At 45.5% G+C, this 21,543-nt stretch overlaps 1 protein-coding gene across 7 annotated transcripts in view; it reads right to left on the bottom strand.

Annotated features, from left to right (window-relative positions):
- The window catches only part of LOC119548508, a 39,984-nt gene that overhangs the window by 3,767 nt on the left and 14,674 nt on the right, over positions 1 to 21,543 (bottom strand). Inside the window, exons 1-5 of one of the 7 annotated variants that reach the window (XM_037855789.1) lie at positions 10,633 to 10,742; positions 4,052 to 5,731; positions 2,930 to 3,707; positions 1,420 to 2,162; positions 73 to 1,300 (exon numbers count right to left, since the gene is read on the bottom strand). In XM_037855789.1, the coding sequence (XP_037711717.1) occupies positions 73 to 1,300; positions 1,420 to 2,162; positions 2,930 to 3,707; positions 4,052 to 5,670 (4,368 nt within the window). In that variant the 5' untranslated portion in view covers positions 5,671 to 5,731; positions 10,633 to 10,742. Of the gene's footprint in view, positions 1 to 72; positions 1,301 to 1,419; positions 2,163 to 2,929; positions 3,708 to 4,051; positions 5,732 to 10,632; positions 10,743 to 21,543 lie in introns of those variants that run through there. The other 6 variants (XM_037855795.1, XM_037855788.1, XM_037855791.1 and 3 more) reach the window with 6 other exon arrangements.

Raw genomic sequence — 21,543 nt, 5'->3', positions numbered from 1 at the left:
CGGGGATTGGCGGCTCGTTTCGGTTTTTCAATGGGACAAAACACAATTCCATTAAAGTGCACTGGGCCATACCTGGATGACATGCTTCCAATTCGAGACCTGGTGGCAGTGGCCGCAGCGATACGGCGACGGGTCGCGTCGATCGCCATCGGCCATGGACAGGAGGCTGGGACTACCTGGACTATGGCTATGGAACCTCGTCTGCGGATGCGGCATCTGCACGGCAGGCGGCACCTGCTGCTGCGGCGCCATCGCAGCCAGGTAGGAAGACGAGGCTGCCGGCGGCGGTGGCGACGATGTGGCGGAGGAGGACGCGGAGGCGGACGCAGAGCCGGCGGCCGATGAAGTGGAGGCCACAGAAGACGATGATGACGACGACGACGACGATGACGAGGGAAAGGAGTTGGAGTTGGGTTTGGCTTTCGTGTTAGTGTTTATGGTGTGGGCATGGGTTAGACCCGCCGCCAGGTGGAAACCTTCACCGGCTATGAGTGGAGGATGGTCATTGTGGTGGGATGAGGATGAGCTGTGGCTACCCGCACCCAGTTGATGAGCCAGGGACTTTGAAAGAGCTGGTGGTGATGGTGTGGCAGTAGAAAAAGGAGTAGGAGTGGTAGTTACTGGCAAAGGCGATGCATTGGGCTTGCTGACTGAGTTGGTGGGTTGTGGTGGTGGTGGTGTGGTATTGGTGGATGAGGCGACGTAGGCGGCATCCTGCCGGAGTCCATTTCCCACAACCGAGTTACTGTTAGCGTTAGAGGGATGATTTCCATTTCTGGCACTGCGCGGTGAGGTGAGCAGATCCTGCAGCGATCTGGCGGTGTCTTTGGTGGTGCTAGTGGTGGCTTTGGTGGTTCTACTGGAGGTGGTGGTGTTCGGCGACGTCAGACTGTCGGCACTTGCCTCGTTTTGACTCGCTTTCTGCTCACCGTGCTCTAAAATGGAGGCGGCACTGGCTTTCGTCGTATTGGCTTGTGGCTTTCCGCCCGCCAACGCCAAAGCAAGTCCGCTCAGAGCGCTGGCGTTGGGCGTCGGCGAGTGGGCCTCCTGGATGGCCCGCTGCAGCAGTCCGGCCGAGATGGCCGGACTCGTCCCGGCGGCGCCGGAGTTGGGCGACGACTGCGACTGGGTCTGCGACAGGCACATGGCGGCGAAGACCTTGTTCATGTAGAACTGCTGGTTCCCGCCCACGGAGACCTGCAGCGGCGAGGTGCCGGAGTTGGCCGAGCTGGCCTTCGGGTAGCTGGCGTCCTGGTAGTGGATCTTCACGTGCGCCAGTACGGCATCGCGGTTTGGGTGGCTGTTGAAAGGAGTAAACCATTGATTACCAGAGAATTAAGCCAGGTGTTCAATCTGAGTAAATTTAATATTTCTGTGTAACATTGAGAAGGGACCTTAAAAACTCCCTTACGAACTCACCCAAAGTTGCACTTGCGGCATCGGTAGACCGTCCTCTTCTCATTGCCCTCCTGGTGCACCTCGGTGATCAGGTCGTCACTGGGCTTGCCCTGCACCGAAGATCCCTGACTCGATCGCTTCACAGGCGAAATGGTCACCGAGGGCGTGATCATCGTGGACTGGTGCTCCTTCTGCTGCTGCTGCTGGTGCTGCTGCTGGGCCATGGCGGCATTCATCATGGTGGCCAGCAGGGGGATCCGGATGAGGTTGTCCGCCAGGTGGGCGTCGTCCAGTACATTCGGCTTGGTCGGCAGCACCGGTTCCAGGGTGATGTCCTGCCCGGTGACCGAGCCCACCTTCGCGTAGTCCTTGAGGAAGGCCAGCGAGGCCACCTGGTTGGGGGTCATCTCGCCGGACTTCATCAGCTTGGGGTCGCCATCCTCCTCGGTCACCTTCATCAGGGTGATGTACTTGTTGTACTTGGTGTAGTTCCGGCGGCCCGTCTCGTCGTTCATCAGGACCTTGGCCGTCTTGTGCGAGGGATCGCGGATCGTCTTCAAGCGGATGTGCTTCGTGATGTCCCAGCGCCAGTTGGAGCGGTACGAGCAGAGGGAGCACTCGAAGGGCTTCTTGTTCAGGTGGCCCACGATGTGCACGTGGAAGCGGGAGGCCGTGGAGGCCCAGAAGCTGCAGTGCGGGCACTTGTACACCTTCTTCAGGGACGAGTTGGCGGCCTCCTCCTCGGGTGTCATCTTTTTGGTTACCTGCAGTGCGTGAAAGAGTCAAATTTCATTTTGACGTGGCATATGCTCGTGCTGGGGTCGAGGGGTTCAACAAAATAATGCCTAATCCTAACGGACCCAAATAAAAAATGGACTTATATCTTTGCAGCTGCCTGTAGGAGTACTAATTCGAAAACGAATTCAATACAGAATATTTTTCTAATATATATATTTTTGAAAATGATTCGAGAAAGCAATGGAAGTAAATTTAACTGTTTTCATTACTCTGAGATCTGAATTATCCTTTATCCTACACAAAAACAAATTAAAACACAGGAGGATCATTTTGATATTCGCATTGTAAATTTATTAAGTATTAATTTTACCTTTAAATATTGTAAATTTTACATAAAGGAATGTTATTTCCGGATATCATCTCTTCGAAAATTATCTCCTAGATTAACTCTGCGAGACCGCAATATATAAAACTCTCGAAAATAGAAAAAGAGAGCAGAAAGGAAGATGGCGAAGATGCTACGCCCTGTATCCAGATAGATTAAATACTTTATTTCATCAAAATGATCATCCTATCTTATCCATATCTTTCTCTGTGTATACTAACTTTCCGTTTAGGCTTCTAAAAATTGCAATAAAAAATGAGCTACAATTATATATGATTATTCCGCTACATTCACACAGACAATCACTTCTTAGTGATTTCTTAAATACAATGATTCTGATTTAAACTTAAAAATGGGAAACTCGTACTTTCTGCCGTAGGATCTGTGCTTAGTGGACTCCGGACTTACCTCGCCGTAGCCGGGCGCCGTTTCCACGCCGTAGTAGCTGTTCTCCTCGTTGCTGGCCGCCTGACTTCCGGCCGGGGACTTGACCAGGCTGTGGCTGCTGTTCTCCTGCTGCAAGGATGCGGCCGCTGCGGCGGCGACGATCTCCTTGGTGGCCTTGTTCCAGATGCAAACCCTCTGCTGCTGGACGGCCGCCTGCTGCTGGAGGCTCTGCGAGTCCGGCCGCCGGTCGCCGCTCTCCCCGGAGTTCGAGTCGTACATCTCGTTGGCGCAGCGGATGGCCTCGACGCACTGCTTCAGGTGGTGCAGCAGGTCCGTGGAGGACTTGCAGCGGTGGCGGCAGTGCTGGCATCGCGTGGAGCCGGTCACACTGAGATTCAGGGCCGAATGGGAGTGGTGGTCCTCGTCGTCCTCGTCGATTTCCAGCCTGTCGTCGGCGTCATCCTCGTGCAGACCAGCATCGTCGTCGTCAATGATCACCGCCGAGGCGTGGCAGCTCTTGCCGTGTATGATCGACTCGGAGAGGCACTTGGCCACATGGCCGCACTGGCACACCAGGTTCTCGTGCTGCGCCCCCGTCTTCAGTTTGTCCAGGAAGCTGGACCTCTTGGTCATCTGGCTGCGCGTCGAGTTCTGGGAGGCCACCGTCGTCGCCGGCGAGAGTTGCGGCACATCCGACTTGTCCAGCATCTCCGAGATCTGCTTCTCGTTGAAGAACAAGGACGCGATTTCCGTGAGGGAGCTGCGTGAGGCATTCGTCTCCTTCGACAGGTTCAATACGCTGAGTGGTGCGAGACAAAAATTTTAGTTGGTTTTTTATTTAACATATATATTATATATACTTTATACTTTAGACTATGATTAAAATAAAGAGATTTTCATCGAATATCATCTAAATATTAATTAATCAAGGAGTTAATAAGTAAGAAAGTAAATTTAATTGGATTTTCTAAAGTTAGCTTATGACAGATTTGATATTATCCCAATAGTATTCAAAATTAAAACTCAATGATAATTCATTTGGCTATAATTATTAATTTGATTTCCCTGATCTGAAGAATTCGCGATTTCGCCTTGAAGACCAACAATCGCAGTTTAAATTGGGTTTAGAATCATGTTACTCACTCTTTGGCTCCCTTGCTGATCGGGATGAGAGTGGGCACTGGTCGCTGGGCCCTTGGTGTGGGGGTGCCCACGCTGGAAGTGTCCGAGGAGCAGCCGCCCTTCTGCGACAGATCCGTGGGCTCCTCCTCCTCGTCGTACTTGCTCCGTTTGCCGTAGTGGTGGTGGTGCATCGGCTGCTCCTCGCCACCGCTCATCGGCTCGTCGGGATCCTCGACGCCGTCCAGTTCATCGTCCACATTGTTGTTATTATACTGATCCTCCAGCTCGGCCGAGTCGCTGAGGAAGTCCTCGCACATCTCGCTCGCCCCCACTTTGTTCTGGCGTCGCGGCCAAATGGAGCCCGCATTGCCCACCGGCGGCACGTGGTGGTTCATCTCGTGAACCGTTAGGGATTGCTTGATGTCGGCGGTGAAGTCGCAGGCGGCACACTTGAAGGCGCCCGCTCCGCCGTGGTTCTTCATGTGCCTGTCCAGGTTCCACTTGTAGGGCGTGCGGAAGTCGCAGGTGACGCACTTGATCATCGGCATGGAGTGGTACTTGACGTGCTTGCTGAAGCGCGCCTTGATGTGGGTCACATAGCTGCACTTGTCGCAGCGGAAGAACTTGGTCTTGCCGTGCTCGGCCAGCTCGTGGGACCGCAGCTGGGTGCGGTAGAGGGTGGTGAACTCGCAGGCACTGCACTTGAGCAGGCGGTTCTGGGGCTCCTCCCCGTTGGAGGGGGGCGTGGCCGAGCCACTGGTGGGCGAGGGGGTGGGCGGCTCGGCGGGCGACTGGCGCTCGTAGTCGCGCAGGACCTGCATTTGTCGGTCATACGCACTGGAGGCCACCAGCTCCAGTTCCCGCTGCTGCTCCTCGCGTTGCCGCTGGTTGAAGGCCTGTATGTCGCGCTGCAGCTTCTCCTCCTGCAGCAGGAGCTCCCGCTTCACCTGCTCCAGGGTGGGCACATCGGGCACGGCCACGGTCAGGCTCTGGCCCCCCATCACGCCCACACTCTCCTCCAGCCGCCGCTTTCGCGCCTCCCGGCTCATGCCCCGCTTGCCCCTGGCCTGACCATGACCACTGGGGATGCCGTCCGTGCAGCCGTGCACCATCTTCATGTGCCGCACCAGCTTCTGGAAGTGCCGCGAGGCGTAGAGGCACAGCTTGCACTTGTTGATCACTATCTTCTCGCCGTGCACGTCCCGCAGGTGGGTCAAGTGGTAGCGCGGATTCTGCGTGAAGTACGCACAGTGGTTGCAGCTGTAGTTCCGCTTGATCTTGCACTGCGGCAGGCCCTCCTCTTTGGCATCCATGCCGATGACGGCCTGTTGCTGCTGCTGCTGTTGCTGCTGTTGCTGTTGCTGCTGTTGCACGCTGTTCACAACGGCAACTGCTGCCGCCGCCTGTTGCTGCTGTTGCAGCAGCTGCTGCAGGCGGAAGCGCTCCACATGTCGCTCCAGGAGCGATGAGCCCGCCTGTGAGGCAGCCGTGCTGCCGCTCGAGTGGCTCGAGACGAGTCCCGCGTTGCCGGTGGGCTGGTGGCCATGGCCACCCTGCTCCGTGTACAACTGATTTCCGCTGACCACGCTGCGCACGATGAGCGTGTCTCCCGAACGCTGCACCATCGACGGCAGGTCCATGTTGCGTTGCTGCTTCTCAAATGCTGTCCTGGCAACTCCCTCCAGACTGGCTAGTGGTTAACTGCAAGAGGGAGAGATGTAATCCAGTTAGTTGTGGTTGCAAGTAATCGCATTAAAACTAAATGACAGCTACATCATGATGATGTGTGTGCTTCCTTAATTCAATTTGGAGAGCAGTGTGTGCAAGTTGCTTTATCTAAACTACTTTCATGTGAGATTATCTCACAGTTGTTTTCGCATGAATATAGATGGAAATTAAGATCTTGGCTATGTCTTTGTTTAATAGAACTACTTGTTCAGCTCTTTCCTATATCCTTATTTACTAAGATAGAAGTATTGCGATTTGATAAAGCTCCAGGCGATTTATGCTGGACGTAGATTTTATTTAAATAAATTCGAAGCAGATTAGGAATTTAAGTTTTCCTAAAGTAATTAAATATGTTCTTTAAAGACGCGCTTAAACGTATGAACAAAAATTAAAAAGACTTTTAAATTTATTTTTAGTGATTGCATAAGGAATATACTACCCTCCTGTTCCTGGGTATCCAAAAAGGAGAAAAAACTGAGGAAATGAATCGCAAATGCGATACAAAGGCTGCCTTAAATGCAGATTTCAACACTTGCCAAACTCATTACACATACATTAACACAAGCACACATGAATCGCCGTTGTTTGTGTGCGAGTCTCATAAATATTTCAGCGTTTTCCCCCAAACACTCCGTTTCCCCGCCAACCCTTATCAGCAAAAGTTGGTTCAGTTTTCCCAACTTCCTTGGCAGGATATTAAAATGAAATGTTTTCTGTCCGCCGAAAATGCGACAAAGTAGCGTAAAATCAACAGAAAGTCAGGGAAATTGGGCAACGGAAAATGGAAAATCATTCGAGAGAGCTGACAGGAAAATGAACCCTAAGAGCCGCCTCAAATCTCAGAGGTAGATGTATTGTAGTTTGTGCGTAACACAAATCCATTTTAGGGCTAATTGGAGTTGGCCAAGTTGAAAAAGGGAAATGGAGGATGAGTTCGAGTAAGGGAGCTGGAAAATTTCAATGCTCCCAATGAAGGTCAACCTTTTTGGGGCCACCGTTTGCATGAGTGCCCAGGAAGCGAGAAAATTCGTTTTAGTTCTCCCCACTTTCCCAGACTTGTGGCTAATCCTTGGGGTGTCGTTTTTATCAAATGCAGTAATTTGGCTTTTTAAGCGTTTTTTATTACCCACCCCCGACCACATGTGTGTGAGTGCGCGTAGGTCCGCACCGCAGAAACCGCAATTGTGTTTGGGCTCAGAGAGGACCAGACGGAAAAGAACAATTTGAGGGAGCATCTCTCTGGTGTCATCATTTAACTAACATATTTAATTATGAAGAGAGATGGCGCGAAAAACACATTAAAATACGCATATGTATATCCCGCACACACACGCGTGGGCTGTGCACTCTTGACATTCAACATGTTTATTGTCGCAGAGCAACAAGCTCATCATCCCCCAACATTCAACATTCAACATCCCACATCCTACATTCTACATCCTCATCAGCGTCAAGGCGGAACTCATTAACAGAGAGAGAGGCGTCCAAGTGTGGGTACGTGTGCGAGTGCGTTTGTGTGGGTGAAGGGGTGCTCCAGGGTTGCCAGGACAATATATGAAGCTGTGGTGTGGAGCAGTCACCGTTTGCGATCACTTGGGGTCGGTCAGGTGAACGTTAATTGCTGCATTTACATACTACCGAGTGGAAATAGATTAGTATCCCAGTTTGATTAAAGAATTTTATTAAATCCGATTCAAATTAATTTTTTGTCCAAATCATAATACATAAAATTGTGAATACAACTATAAGCTTTTTGAAAAATGGTCAAAATTAAAGGACACAAAATTAAATTAAACTAAAAAACCATATGAACTGTCAAATATTAGGTGTTTTTTTGGAGGATTATTTAAAACGATGCCTATAATAGAACAGGAAATAAAATATTTTAATAACTTTACTTTAAGGCACCAAAGGGGTATTTTCTAGTACGATCAAATTAAATTTGAGATTATTTTTTGTCATAAGCTTCTATGTAGTCACAGCTTTTGGATAGCCCTCGTCCTGGACAGGATCGCCTTAGCCTTATGCATTGTTGACACCGCGCTTGTTACGGAAGGCGAAGGAGAAAATTGCGTCGACGAGCTGCTTCCTGCTTATTTGCCTTTGTTTACGTTTTGTTTTTGTTATTTTTGATGTTTTCCTCTTTTCTCAGTTTTCAGATGTTGTTTTTATTGTTCTTGGGCAAGTAAATACGGCAACACACACACCCACACCGGCACACAGACAGGCACACAACCTGCTTATGCGGCAACACGCTTCGCTTTGAAATTTTAATTTCTCACGCGACGCCAAAAAGTATGCTACAAAGGATAAGGCAAGGATGTGCTGGGGGCGGGGGCGGGGGCACGCACTTGGTGGGCGTGGGCATAAGCTGTTGCCATTGTTTGTTCTTGTTATTGTTGTTTTTGTTGTTTTTCTTGCTGCTGTTGCAGCCTACGCGGACTTAATTAATCTTGCTGTGGGCTTAGCCCGTTGTCCTGGCAATCCTCAGTTATCCTGGTTATCCCTTTCCCGCCTCCCACTTTCGCCCAATTTTGACGCTCTAAGACTTCTTTTCTTCCGTTTCGGTCTGTTTCAGTTCTGTTTTTCGGTGATAATGAGGCGACAGTGGAACGCCTTTTTTCTGTGGCTGCATTAAAAACTGTTGAGCGTTGGCGGTTTGATTGATGGTCTTCAGCCCCCAGAGCACCAAACTGGTAAGGCTTTTTAGCTTTTTGTCAATTTAATTAAAAACCAGAGAGTTTTAGCTGTTATGCATTTTACAATTATTTTCAGACGTTTTTTATAGCTTTTTAAAATGTTTTCCAAACCTAAAGTCGGTCTATGTAAGTAGAAATTCAAAAATATGTGTGACTTTGTTTTGGGTCCTACGTTTTTTGTTTTACTGCATACTTTAAAATGTCCTAAAAGGCCAAAACTAAAATAATTTCTCTGTGGCACCTCCTATATTTGTCTATCTTTTACTTAAGATAATTGATGTTAAAATTAAAAGCAGCAACAACTTTAATGATTTCCCAGTTTTCCCAGCCTCGTAAAATGTTGCATAATTTGGTCATTTCAGCGACTTAAATGTCTCGACAGTTCGGTTTGAATTTTCGCAGCTTAATTGGCACTGCAATCATTAAGGTCCTGTGGACCAAGTAGCATTTGGGTAGCCAATTTCCTTGTTTGGTCATTTGGTAGCGGGCCAGAGGGGAGTGAGGAAGGGGCGGAGAGCCGGAAAGGGAAGTGGAGCGACAGGAAATGGGAGAACGGAAGCCGTGTTGTTGCTACAAATTAACTGCAAACTGCAGTGAAGTAAATAAGAAATGTGCCAGAGGGAAAAAGTCTGCTGGAATGCTCGACAAAATGTTTATTCATCATCAATTTGTTTATTCGATGGCAACTAACGCTTTCGATGCCCTTCGTGCTGGCCATTTCATTTTAATTTCATGGTCCTTTCGAGAGGAAGTTATCGCCTTGTTTACGGCAGTGCGAATTGCGTCTGAGAATGTAATAACAGCTCGCCGTAAAAGGACGAAATAACTGAGAGTAAAGGCAAAGTTAATAATTAACAGCGTTCGGGAAACAGTTTCCTTAAACACAATTCGCCTCTTTAAAATTGGAATTCAAATTGCCTACACTTAAGTTTAAAACAAGTTACCCAGATTTTGCCACTTCCCTTTTGCATTTAGCGCAAAAGTTGGGCGGGGAAAAGTTTTTGCCAGTCTTGGTCTGGGTGTTATTACTTAAAGATTCTGTTGCTAAAACTAAAACGTCAAGGCAGTCAAAACTTTTACAAAACAGTCGGCCCCACTCCACTGCATCCTCAAGGATCAGGGATTGGGCGACGCATTTATATTGCCTTCACATAAATCTCAACAGACGTCAAAGTTTATTTCGCATTTTTGAAATTAAATAAAGATTTGTCACGTAGAAATCCATTTGCTGGGAGTCACCCACACATATTGAGCCGACCCCAGCACACACACACGCACACTGATGAGACAGCACAAAGTAAAACTGTGTTTCCCTATTTCCTGTCTCTCGTCTCTTAATTCTGCCAGACAAATACCAAGGTCGAAAACTTTGTCTGCTGTGATATTGAAGTTTGAAATCGCACCAGTCCTGCAATGTTTTTTTAGAGCTCTTTGGCATTTCTTATGGCTTCTGTCTATTTTGGTCGCGGAAACAAAGTGGACCGGAAGTGGGTAGCGCTTCCACTTCCGTTTTGGATTAAAGTTGAGAGTCTGGAGTCTGTTGGTGAACCTAAGCGGAATATTAATAAAAGTTATTGCACGAAATCCACCGCCTTTATTTAGCTTTTCTCGTGGGCTTTTTTCTCATTCGGGATTTATTACGGGTGTTGGTTCCCGCATATGTTGGCATATGTTGACAGTCACCTGCTGTGCCCTCTGGCTACGAATGTGTGAATATATTTCCATAGTCCTCCCATTTGGTAAAGCCACCCGAAAGTCCCCCTACTCCCATTCCCTTCATACATAAACATGACGCGGAGTTGTCAGTTTCTTCCACTTAACTCTCATACGCCGCGTTGTCCATCAGCAGCTCTGACTTTTTCAGCCTTACGTGTGTACCCCTCACCTAATTAGCAAATACGGTTATGTGGGTGGAAAACTGAAGACCAAAATCAAAATAAAAACAAACATATGCTTCGACAGCTCTGCCCATGGTTTAGTTTGTAACAAAAAATATGCGGAAAAAATTGCAAGTGCGGAAGGGAAAAACCACAAGGTGGGAGAAATCACAAGGAGATATCCATGAACCCGCGCACATGCAAATTAACAGGCAGCAAAAACGGCAGGACAACGTTGCTAATGCGCCCCGTTTGCATTGTCTGCACTCACACAAGCACGCCAGACACACACACTTACTTGGTTCGTCTGTCGTCGCTTTTAACAGCAAGACTTTCTTTTGTTTAACCGAGCCCACCAAAAAACAGCGTCTCTCTTCCTCTCCCTCTTTCCTTAATGGTGAGTCCTGTTCCTCTCTCTTTGCCAATGCTTTTCCCGAATTTTTCAGCCGTCGCACAACGAATCGCTCTAGAGGTCCAACAACAACTGAAGAAGTGGCCGCCGTGGTTGGATTTCCAAATCCTGTGGATAGGATGCTGCCTTAACTTCGGCTGCTGTTGGCTAGCTGGCCTCTCTTTATCTGCAGAGGAGCCGAAATTTCGTTTTTAAGGCTGTTAAAGGACGGCTAACAGTTGGCTTTCGGCAAAGAGAAGCATTAAGAGAGAAATTAAGAGACAGACAATCGCTCTCTTTGAGAATGTTAGACAACAGAAAATCAACATCCTTCGATTTTCTATTGTCTTACAGAGGCTGTTAATCCTAAAATGTGCCTGATGAGTAATTTCTTTGCGTCAATTGGATTTAAAGATTTCTAAGTAACTTTATATTATGCTTAATGACAACATTTTGTTATATGCTTTTTAAATAAAAATAGTATCTTTTAATCTTATATGTAGCAGGGTTTGTCATCACAACTTAAATGTTAACCTTTGACCATTCTATTACATTCCCTTTCAATTTAGACCCACCCTTTCTGGTATATAAAAACATTGCTTTCTGTTTATCAATTTCACAACCGAAGCCAATCAGTGCAAACCACAAACCTGTTAAAAGGCGAGGCAACATCTCCATTTACGCCATTTTAATTTGTCGCAAATCCGAGTGACATTTCACCGCACTTAATTTGTTAACCAGGCAGAAGAACGAGATCCACTCGAAAAGAAAAGCAGGGACGGACAAAAAGAAAAGCCATCAGAGGAAAATAATGTGAAAATCAAGCGCACTTCAGCGGGCGGCAGTTGTCGAGAGGCTAAGCCGAAACCGTAAAATGAGACGAACTGCGTCGCGGGTTTCAGTTTGGGTTCGGTTTTGGGGATGGCTTCCATTTGGTCCTTGGCCTGATGGCTGAGCACTGAGGGCCAAGGGATTTTCCCGTGTCCTTTTTCAAGGCAATCAACACAAATGCTACTTAAAAATTTATTTGTGACACGCACGAGACGCAGACAAAGGGAGCGGGTGCGAGCGGAAGGAGGGCCCGGCTGAAGGCGTTGCAGAGCACCAACACTTAGCACGCACACTGTGGCAGACACACGCACACCCGCAGACACAGACACATGAGGCGCCGACAAAAAAGGACAATCAACATTTTAACACTTTTAAGGCAAAGGATACAACGAGGAGAAGGGATTTTTCTGTTGAGAAATGTGTTGCGGTCATGCATTTTAATACGTACTGCACTGCAAATTGTTTAAATGTATAAAATAATTTTTTCAAGTTAAATATAGCATATGAGCTTCTCACCATTATTTAAACTTTTATCCATTTTGTTTTTACCTCTTAGCCCCGTCTCTGAATAATAAACAACATTTCCCCAAGGCCCACACTCATTCCTTTTTCTTTCTGTGCATACCAAATACGGAAGGAGAGGTCACAGTAACGGGTTAGAAGGACATGCAGGCCCGGAAGGACAGGAAGCATCCATGGCCAGCATCAGACACGGACGCTTGACATTTAAGCCTGCCATTGAGACGGGTCCTGCTTGGTTTTCACAACCACTCTGCGTTTACCATAGACCGGGGATAAATGTGGGACATTTTTGAACGTTCAGTTAATTCCTGGGCCTGGGCCTGGCATTTATGAACAGGACATGCCAACGTGTCTAGCGCAAATATTGACCACAAGAGACAAGACGGTAAACTGCAGTTGGTTCTGGCTCAAATCTTTTAAGCAACTTTTCTGTAAACTTTTCTAATCAAACACTCGGCCACGGAAGCGCTGACGAGTGTGTTCCGGATGTGTGGGGAGAAGTGTGTTAGTCCACGTCTAGCCAGAGCCGAAAACTCGACTTGTTTGTTTGCCTGTTGCCCCGACGGAGCTGCACTTGTATCCTGCAGCCTGCATCCTGCATTCCCCATTCCCAGTCATCCCCCTTCCCCACCGAGGTAAATGAAGCAGCTCAATTTCGCCCACAGAGAGGAGAAAGTTGCTTGAGTACCGCATGCGGAGCTCGAAGCTTTCCATCTGCAGTCCCATGGGTGCACAGAGTCCTCCGCCCATGTCGATGTGGTGGAAAAAGTGTTGCTTGGTCAGTGAATGGGGCGGGGGCAAGGGGGATCCTGCCAAGGAGGTGTAATGAAGCCGCACAAATGCACACAACATTGTTCAGGGCTTTTGCAGTAATCAAAAAGAAGGAAAACGAAAAATAATTTGTTGCAGTTTGTTCGCTTGATCCGAGACCGACATGGGGAAAATTAAAGAACCATTACGAAAGTTCTGAAAAATGTCTGCATTTGTTTTGAATTTAAATCAGCGATGAACAAGCGAATGATTATCGTTTATTGGGTAAAAGGAATGGTTGTTTTATAAACTTAAAGCCCCTGCTTTTACTAGTTCTTGTGCCGAATTTTGCTTATCATATGAATATATTATGTTTATGTTTTTTATAGGCACGGATAAATACAAATCAAGCCTGCAAAATAAATATCGATCATAAACAAAAAACAAATGCCCAATAAATAAAGTCAAAGGCCAACTCATCACCATCAATAAGTCAATAACTTTGATATTCCCCTTTATAAATCACAGCTACATGTTGTCAGCGATTGAATTGGCAATATATCATTCATAGCCTATTTTTTAGGGATTTATGTTCGCTTTTCATGCTGTAGGCATCTTCATGGTTTTTACAGGTAAACTCGATTGGTTCTCAAGGGGTTGGGCCACACACGTGTTTTTCAAGTTATACAGGTGGGTGTGCGGTAAGGAGCACGGAGGCAGGATGCACGCACTCGCCTCAAAGTTGCTGCAAGTTGCAGTCAAAGCCGCAGCCGCAACCAAGAGCGGTGCTTCATCAAACGAACAACTTGCCGCAAGGTAACACACCCGGTCACACACACTCACCTGCAAACAGTTGTGCTCGAAATAATAGCGGTTTTTTATAAATTGAAGCTATGGTATGAAACTTAGTTGGAGGCTATTATGATTCCGAATTATTATCTAATATATTGGTCAAATTTCAATTTAATTTTAACTTATAAAATGCTCTAAACATCCCTTTCATAAACTCCATTTATGTGTTATTTACTTGCCCGCTGCTGTGTATATATACCCATATAGTTGGGAACTTTTTGCTTCGGTTGCAGGCAGCAACTCGGAGCTCGCCACTTGTAGACACGTGCACAGTTATAAAAGCATATAAAATTTCCTATTTAACTTCCGGCATGTTTCAACACACACACGAACACACCGAGGGGAAGCACACACACACAAGGATATATATAGAGAGTCAGGTCTGACATGGTAAGTCTAAAGAAAACATATCCGTGACAAAGTAAACCACCTCCAGGTGCAACCAACAATAATAATACTTTCAGTAGTTGATTTTTTCTTTCACTTTCCACTTCTCCGCCATGGTTTTCGCCGAGCTTTTCCTTTTTCCCATTTTTTTACAGTCTTGCAACTGAGTTTCGGCTTTGACAAGATGGTAGAGGCACTAAGCGGACGACAAGAAATTGAATTCGGCTGCAGGTGGCAGGCGACACCTTTGTCGCCCACCTGCCCCCGATTTTCCATCCAGCTTTGCAGGATGTGTGACAGGCTTTTGAGTTGAGTTTCTGCGGCACCTTGACAGCCGCAGGATTTAGCGGTCCCCAGTCGGAGCTTTAATATTTAATAAGCCGCCTTCGGTCTAGGCAAGTTCAGAGCTGAGCCGGGCTAAAATCCGCCATTGGCTCAAAAAAGAGAGGCGAAAGAAAACCAGCAGCAGCAAAAGCTGTCTTCAATTATGCAAAAGAGGCGGGGCGGAAAGGCAACTTGGCCCAGACGGTGACATGGCCAATGAATTGGGGGAAAAACAAGACCAAGGCCAAATGAAAATTATGCAGCGGTGTGGCAGATTGCAAAAGGTTTTTTTTTTGTGGCATAAGGTAGTGAGTAAGTTGGCCTTCTTACTTGTGGCGACCTGAAGTATGTAAACTCGAATACAGGATTTGGATATCATCTCTAGTACCATGCTGCAAGTTCTTATATTACTGTATTACCCACAAATACTTATATTTTCATGGGTTACAAGTATCCACATGGGTTAAAAAGTAAAAACAGAAAAAACAATAACAGGGTGTTTAATTAAAAATGTTTATATTATTCCAAATTTTGTATTTCTACTCAAAAATATTTTTGTATATCCCTACCCCAAATCCTCCTAAAACATATATTCTGGTACCGAGTGATAGCATACGGTTTACCCTTCATAAAACTGTCAGGCACTTCATAATATCGCCACTACTCCCGACTCTAATCATCAACTCTGCTGCCTTGCTCTTTAACACATCCCCTCTAATTATTCACTTCGTCACATATTATCACGTAGTGCCTGCCAAGTTTCCATGTTTGTTGCCCCGCAGAGTTCATGGCAGCGCATATTTTAGCACACACACGACTCGCCTTCAAGGACCCGACTTTCGGGTTCTGTATTTCGTTCCATCTTGGTCTTTTGGTCTTTGGTCTTTTGTCTTTTGTCTGGGATTTCGTTAGGCACGTCCGACGCTGTCGCCCACGCTTTATTTGCACGTTTTTGGAGTTCTCGGACGGGCAAGTTTTTGTTTGTTGTCGGCACATTAATCATAATTTAACGATTAGCGCAAGTTTTGTTTATTAAATATTCTTCGAGCCAGTCGAGAGTGGAGTGTGGTCAAAATTTATGGGGCGACGGCGACGCCGATGCCACGCGTCGATAGGCCGCAAAACTCCCATAAATTGCAATTATTTCACAAAAAGAGAGAAACAATTTATGCATCGTTTTTGCCTTGGCCAAATTTATGGATCGCACTTTAATTATGTCGCAAGCGCAGGGTGCGACGAAAGTATTTGCATACTTCGGAAAAACGATTGGAAAGTTCCCCAATTTAATAATAAAGGTCCAAAAATGCTGCAAAAGTGGCATGTGTTTTATTTCTCCGCTCTGATATTTCCCCTTCTTATTCGTAGCTGTCATGTCCGCAGTGTACCCCCTATTTTCATCCCTCTACTGTTCATCTTGCTCCAGCTTGGTTTATTTTTATTTGGGCTTGGTCTTTGATCAACGTTTTTTGGGGTCGCTTGGGTTGTCTGAAAATGTCAGGTCATTTTAATTTTGATGTTAGATTCTTGAAAAAGAAAGAGGGCAACAGTAGGTATCCCTTAAAAGTTGCCATAAGGTTTTTCAGATAAAATTGTTGCTGATGATTTTTTATAATGCTTAACAATATAAAAAGTCTGTAGCCACGAATTTGTTTTTAGGCAAACATATTAAAAATAGGAGATTACTAATGTGGTGATTAAGTAGTTGGGAATTTTTAAAGCTAAGTACTTATTTTTGTATTTTATTAAGAGGAAAGTGACACAGCATGTACTAATGCGAAGAACTTGGATTAAGAACTTATCAGTTCATTTTAAATATAAAACTGAAAGAGTGTGATCAACCAGTGAACCGATGACACATTTGAAAGCTCTTTTCGCAGACATGAAGAGAAGAACACAGAGACAGAGGAAGAGATATGTTTTTTCAAGAGATACAAAACAGCACATGCAAATTTCAATGGCTTTGTGCTGCGAGATATTTAGCATTTGGCATTGGTTTCGTTTGTTCCAGCCAGGGATAGAGGAGCGATAGAGACAGATAAGGGGGGCTTTCGGGGCCCGAGACTCCGACACCTCGGCTATCTAAAGCTATCTGCCCGCTAAGGTCAGCCACTTGGGCCGAACGAACCTAATTGATAATCAAACAATTGTCCACAGCGCACACACACTCGCCTGTTTATCTGCCTGCAATCGCTAATTAGTTGCATTGTCCGAGGCGAGGTCACCGCTGCGTATGCGCAATGTGCAAATATGGCCACATGAGAGGTGGAATATGGCGCACTGAAGTGCCATACGGTTCACACACCGAATCGCAATGAGAACGCGCAAGTTCAAGTTTATCACGCATACGCCCCGGTGCCGAATAATCGCGAAGAGCGCGCAGAGAGAACAATTCTAATTCTAATTTATTGATGCCAGTCAATGCCATGGCATGCCTATAAATGTATCTCAAACAGTGTTCTGTATCTGTAGGTGGCCGTGACAGCGACTGCTGTTGTTGTTGCTGCTGTTGCTGTTGCTGGCTGCGTTTTAGCAATTTGCAATTGGTTCAAGATCAGCAGCAAAAAAGTGTTTTGGCTCTGCAGCAGCATTGCGTGCAGGGCGACTGGGGGCAGAAGGGGCAGCAGGGGGTTTGAGCCGAAGCCTGGCCTTGTGACAATTGATTTTCGCAGCCACAAAGAGCGACGACGACAACAACAACGATATTAAAAGCCACATCAAGAGTGAACCACTTTGGCATCCACTTTTGTGGTTAAGGCTTGACTCATAATTTATTCTTAACTGCGAAGGCCTGCATCGCTTTGGAAAATAACAATAATATTAATGGTGCTAAATTAAAAGAATGGAATCAAGCACTTGAGATGCTCTCCTAAGCAGAAATATAAAAATAAAAGTCCTTAAGCAAGAACGATTAAAGACATGTTCATTATGTAAACAATAGTTTGAAGATTGACAATCTTCTTATGCCACTTTACTTCTTTGGAAAAGGGTATCGAAAACCCATGGCAGTGTTCCAGTTATTATCAGAGGCGACTTCTTGAGTCATTTGAGTCGCAGTTTGGCATTGCGGTTGCCGGTGGAGCAGCAGTAAAATCAGCAGCAGCAGCAGCAGCAACTGCAACTACTGATGATGAGTGCACAATCGAGGCTGCCAAGTTGCTCAATGCTATCTCATCGCACTCAGTCTCCTTGCCCGCTCTACAGCCATCTCCCTCTGCCGCGTGTTGCTATCTCAGTTGCTGCAGTTTTCAGGGTCTCTGGTGCATCTAAATAAACAGAGTCTACGTAGTATAAATAAATTCCGTTTTAGTGTGTTATGGTCTGGCACTCGATGACTTTGAGAACTGTTTGCTGAATGACGGCGCTCGCTTGTTGACGGTGGAACCTATATAGATTATGGGAACAATATCTGAAATTACTTCATAGAAGGCCCAGCGATCTAGGTAGAAATGGTTGGCCAAACACTTGCACTCAAGTGCCATTCACTGAAAAGTGTTCGATTTGCCAAGGCCTCCACAACAGAACCTGTACTCGTAAGATGCCATATAGGCCCTCCTTATCTGTATGCATGATGGAGTGGGCGGTGGCAGCTACGTACATCAATTTTCATTTACTTATGAAAATTAATAGCATTTCGCTTAACTTGCGCCCGAGTTTTCCCAGCCAGGAGCAGATTGAGCGGCCCTAAAAGGGGTGTGGCTGGGCTGGATGGGTTGGCTTCTGTGCGTGGCTAGCCATTAATCAGTGAGAGAATGTTGCCACAAACAAAATTAAATTGCTGCCTGCAGCTGATGGAAAGCCCCCTCAATTTCCCCGTCTGCCTTTTCTTTATTTTATTGCCACTTTTAATGCGAATTTTTCTGTTTTAATTTTCCGCTCTTGGCTTGACAATTTCATTAAAATATTATTAATTATTGTATCTCGCAATTAATACAATTTTGCTCAGTATCGAATTGCATTCATATAAACCAATTCACTGGGCTTTGCACATGGCAGCGAATTGAATTGGTAAAATGGAAGAATGAAACATAAACCTATTAAGAGAAAAATGTGAAAGGATTTCATGTGGCACGCTGGACAAAATAAATATTTCAAGCGGAATTTATGTTGAGGCCAATTAACGTATTGCATGTGTATGGATTTAAAAATTTGGAACATGTTGAGTATGCAGCCAGGAAAATGGATAGCAGGCTTTATTTAATAGATGCGTTTCGTTTAAAGTACCCATTTGTTTTCAATGGTGCTAAAACATATTAAGGAAAGCATTTGTTATTCGAACTCAATTGAGTGTGTTTACTATGTGGTAATGTTTGTGCGAGTTGTTGCTGACACATTCTATTAACAGCAGGGTTTTGTTTTAAAATGGGGCTGAACAAGCCTTAGAAAAATGCCCAGAGGAATGGAAAATAAAAACCTTTTGGATATGAATTCCGATTGTCATATGCATTGAGTGACTTAGAAAACAGCAGAGTTATATAGCAAAAGCTTACAATATTTGTAAGTATTCTTTACAGCGCTGCCATATCCTCAAATATCTTCGACTTACGTAACTGATCCCACCTTTCTAAGGTCACACCAAGAGAACTGCAACCTACATGTTGCAGGTCCGTGCGCTTTTTACTGCCGATCTCCCCATGATCGTTGTTGCCGCTGCCGCCGTCGTCGGCCAATGTCAATCAAACACATGTGTGCGCGAACTTGACTTTCAATGCAAAGCGCACAAGGCGAAAGCTGCGCTGCTGCGCCGCCGCCGACTGCGATCGCCGATGCACTGCAGCAGCAACCTTGACCCGGTTCTTGAAACTGCAATGGCAGCAGCAGCAGCAACTGCAGCAGCAGCAGCAACACCAGCCGACACTTGTGCAACATTGAGAGAGGCTGGCAAACAGGTTTGGCTCTATGCCGGCAAACGCAGCGTGACGCTTGCAGGCGGGGAGGGGGAGAAGGGGCACCGGCTTGGCTTTTTCGGTTTTGGGAGTGCGCGCATGCGCAAATTCGCAATGCGTCAACACGCGTTTGTTGACTGGGTAGTGCTATGTGCACAGAAAAAAGGTCTTAAACAGTTTATGCCTCGTCCATATTAAATATTTTTTATTAGTCAGGGAGTTTATGAGCCCTGATAAGGTGATAAATGATTAAAATGTATATTTGATGCGCAAGACAAGGAACCTATTAACATTTTTATTATGTGACCATGATATTCTTAAGGTTTTTTTGAATATTTCTTTAAATATAAAACTAACTTATGCTAGTTTCCCCTCGAAATAGTTATAATGTATTGATTAAAATATATTAAATTGTTTGCTTTAAGTTATTTAAAATATTTTATATTTTAACCTTATTTATTTAAGCTCTTATTTCATGCACTTTATTTTCTCTTTTCGTTTATTATTGATGTCTTAATGCGGCAATTGGCGATGGTCAACTGGAATTGAAATTAAAGCGGCGACTTGCCCACGATGTCCACCGTTCGGCATTGAAGCGCTGAAAAGCTGCGATGCGAGCGAGTGAGCGAGACGGGGACTGTGGGTTAGAGGGGGACGGCGGTAGTGGCCTGACGTCAGCCAGTTGTCATCGTTTTTATTGCAGTTGTTGTAAGGAGAAGGTCGAGGTTAATTAAGTTGTCTTCGCCAGTGGCAACCTTGTTTGTAGTAGCAGTCTTGACATTTTGGCTTGAGTAAGTCGATGCCCCCCACCCCCTCCGCTTCCAGGCCCCTTTTGCGTGTAATTCATTATTAATTGTGTCGGGTCCTTGGACTCCACCCCCTTTTCTCCCCGCACTTGCTGGCTCCTTTTTACTGGTTAATTGCTCTGCAATTTGATTAAAATTAAACTGCATTTGCGGTTCTTCGCCCGCCAGTCGCTTTAAGAGGAATTGCCTCTCGATTTTCTCGATTTTCCCCATTTCCACTTCTGTCACGTTGCTGGCAGCATATTTTCTTATTAAATTCCGGCTGGCAAACGTGAGCGGGTGAGCGGCCATTCTCCCTCTCTTTCTACTCCCCTGAGCGACAGCCGTGCAAATTTAGTTGCAAATTGGTAAGCGAGTGCAGTTGAAAGGCGACAAGTTGTTGCGAAAGGCTCCCACACACCCACGGGTGCACAAAAGAAATCAATGCCATTAAGGAAAGATAACAAATTCAGGTCGAGTGCCAATAGAGGATGACTTTAAAATACTCCGAATTTATAGAATTTTAGCGAAGCGACTATCATTGAATTAACAAAATATATTAAAAAATTCTTTTACTTTCTATTTTTATATATTTTCTATGCAATATGCCCCTTTAAATACGGACATTCTGTGCCATGTACATAAACAGCAAAAGAAAAACGTTAGTATGGAAAACTGAGTTCCTTTCCATTGTAACCTGAGAAAGCTTCTGAGAGCTACCAACCGTCACACTTGGCCAACAGGGAAAATCCAACAATAAAGGATATTCACATAGAATAAATGAAAAGGACTAAGTCGTGTTTTTTAGTTCCAACACAAGTACAAAGAGCGTTTAAACCAAACATGAATTCGTTTTTAAAATAACCAACTTAACTTCTTAATGCTTAGATTAATTCTTTTAACTCTTTTTCGAATAAACAAACGTGGACTCTTTGCTTGATTATTTGATCAAAGTGACCACCGGCGAAAAGGAAGCCAGAAAATGCCACAAAGTGCGCAACAAGTGAGCATCATCCCACCCTTGAAAAACCCCAAAATAGCAAAAGGGAAAACCCGCAAAAAAAACAAACAAACTTTTCCTGCTATTTGCTTAATTAAATGCTCAGAGTGAGGGAAATGGCGGGTGGCCATCAGATAGTACGCAAAGCTCAAAATAATCAACGAAAAATGCAGAGGACGGGGACGGGACCAGATAAGTAAGAGTGTATTTGATTACAAAGCATTAATAAGAAGCGGCAGCCGGGGAAAGGTAAAAAAGCATGGAGGTTAGAGAGCCGGGGAAAGCCACGGCAAAGAAAGGTCCTTTTGCAAACAGCCGCAGCCACAGCGGAAATGCCACAGAGGGAAAGGTGCAAGGGCGGTGAGCGAAGTGGCAGGAATCAGGAAATAATAGGGCGCAAGAAAGTTAAAGTAAAAAAAGTAGTAGTAGTAGTAGTAAAATTCTACATAAATGTAAAAAATTAGACAAAAATGTTTTTTTTTTG

Source organism: Drosophila subpulchrella, chromosome 2L (assembly GCF_014743375.2).
Source record: "Drosophila subpulchrella strain 33 F10 #4 breed RU33 chromosome 2L, RU_Dsub_v1.1 Primary Assembly, whole genome shotgun sequence".
NCBI lineage: Eukaryota > Metazoa > Arthropoda > Insecta > Diptera > Drosophilidae > Drosophila > Drosophila subpulchrella.
Note: the sequence above shows the minus strand (reverse complement) of the source record. Positions and strands in the feature narration are given on the sequence as shown.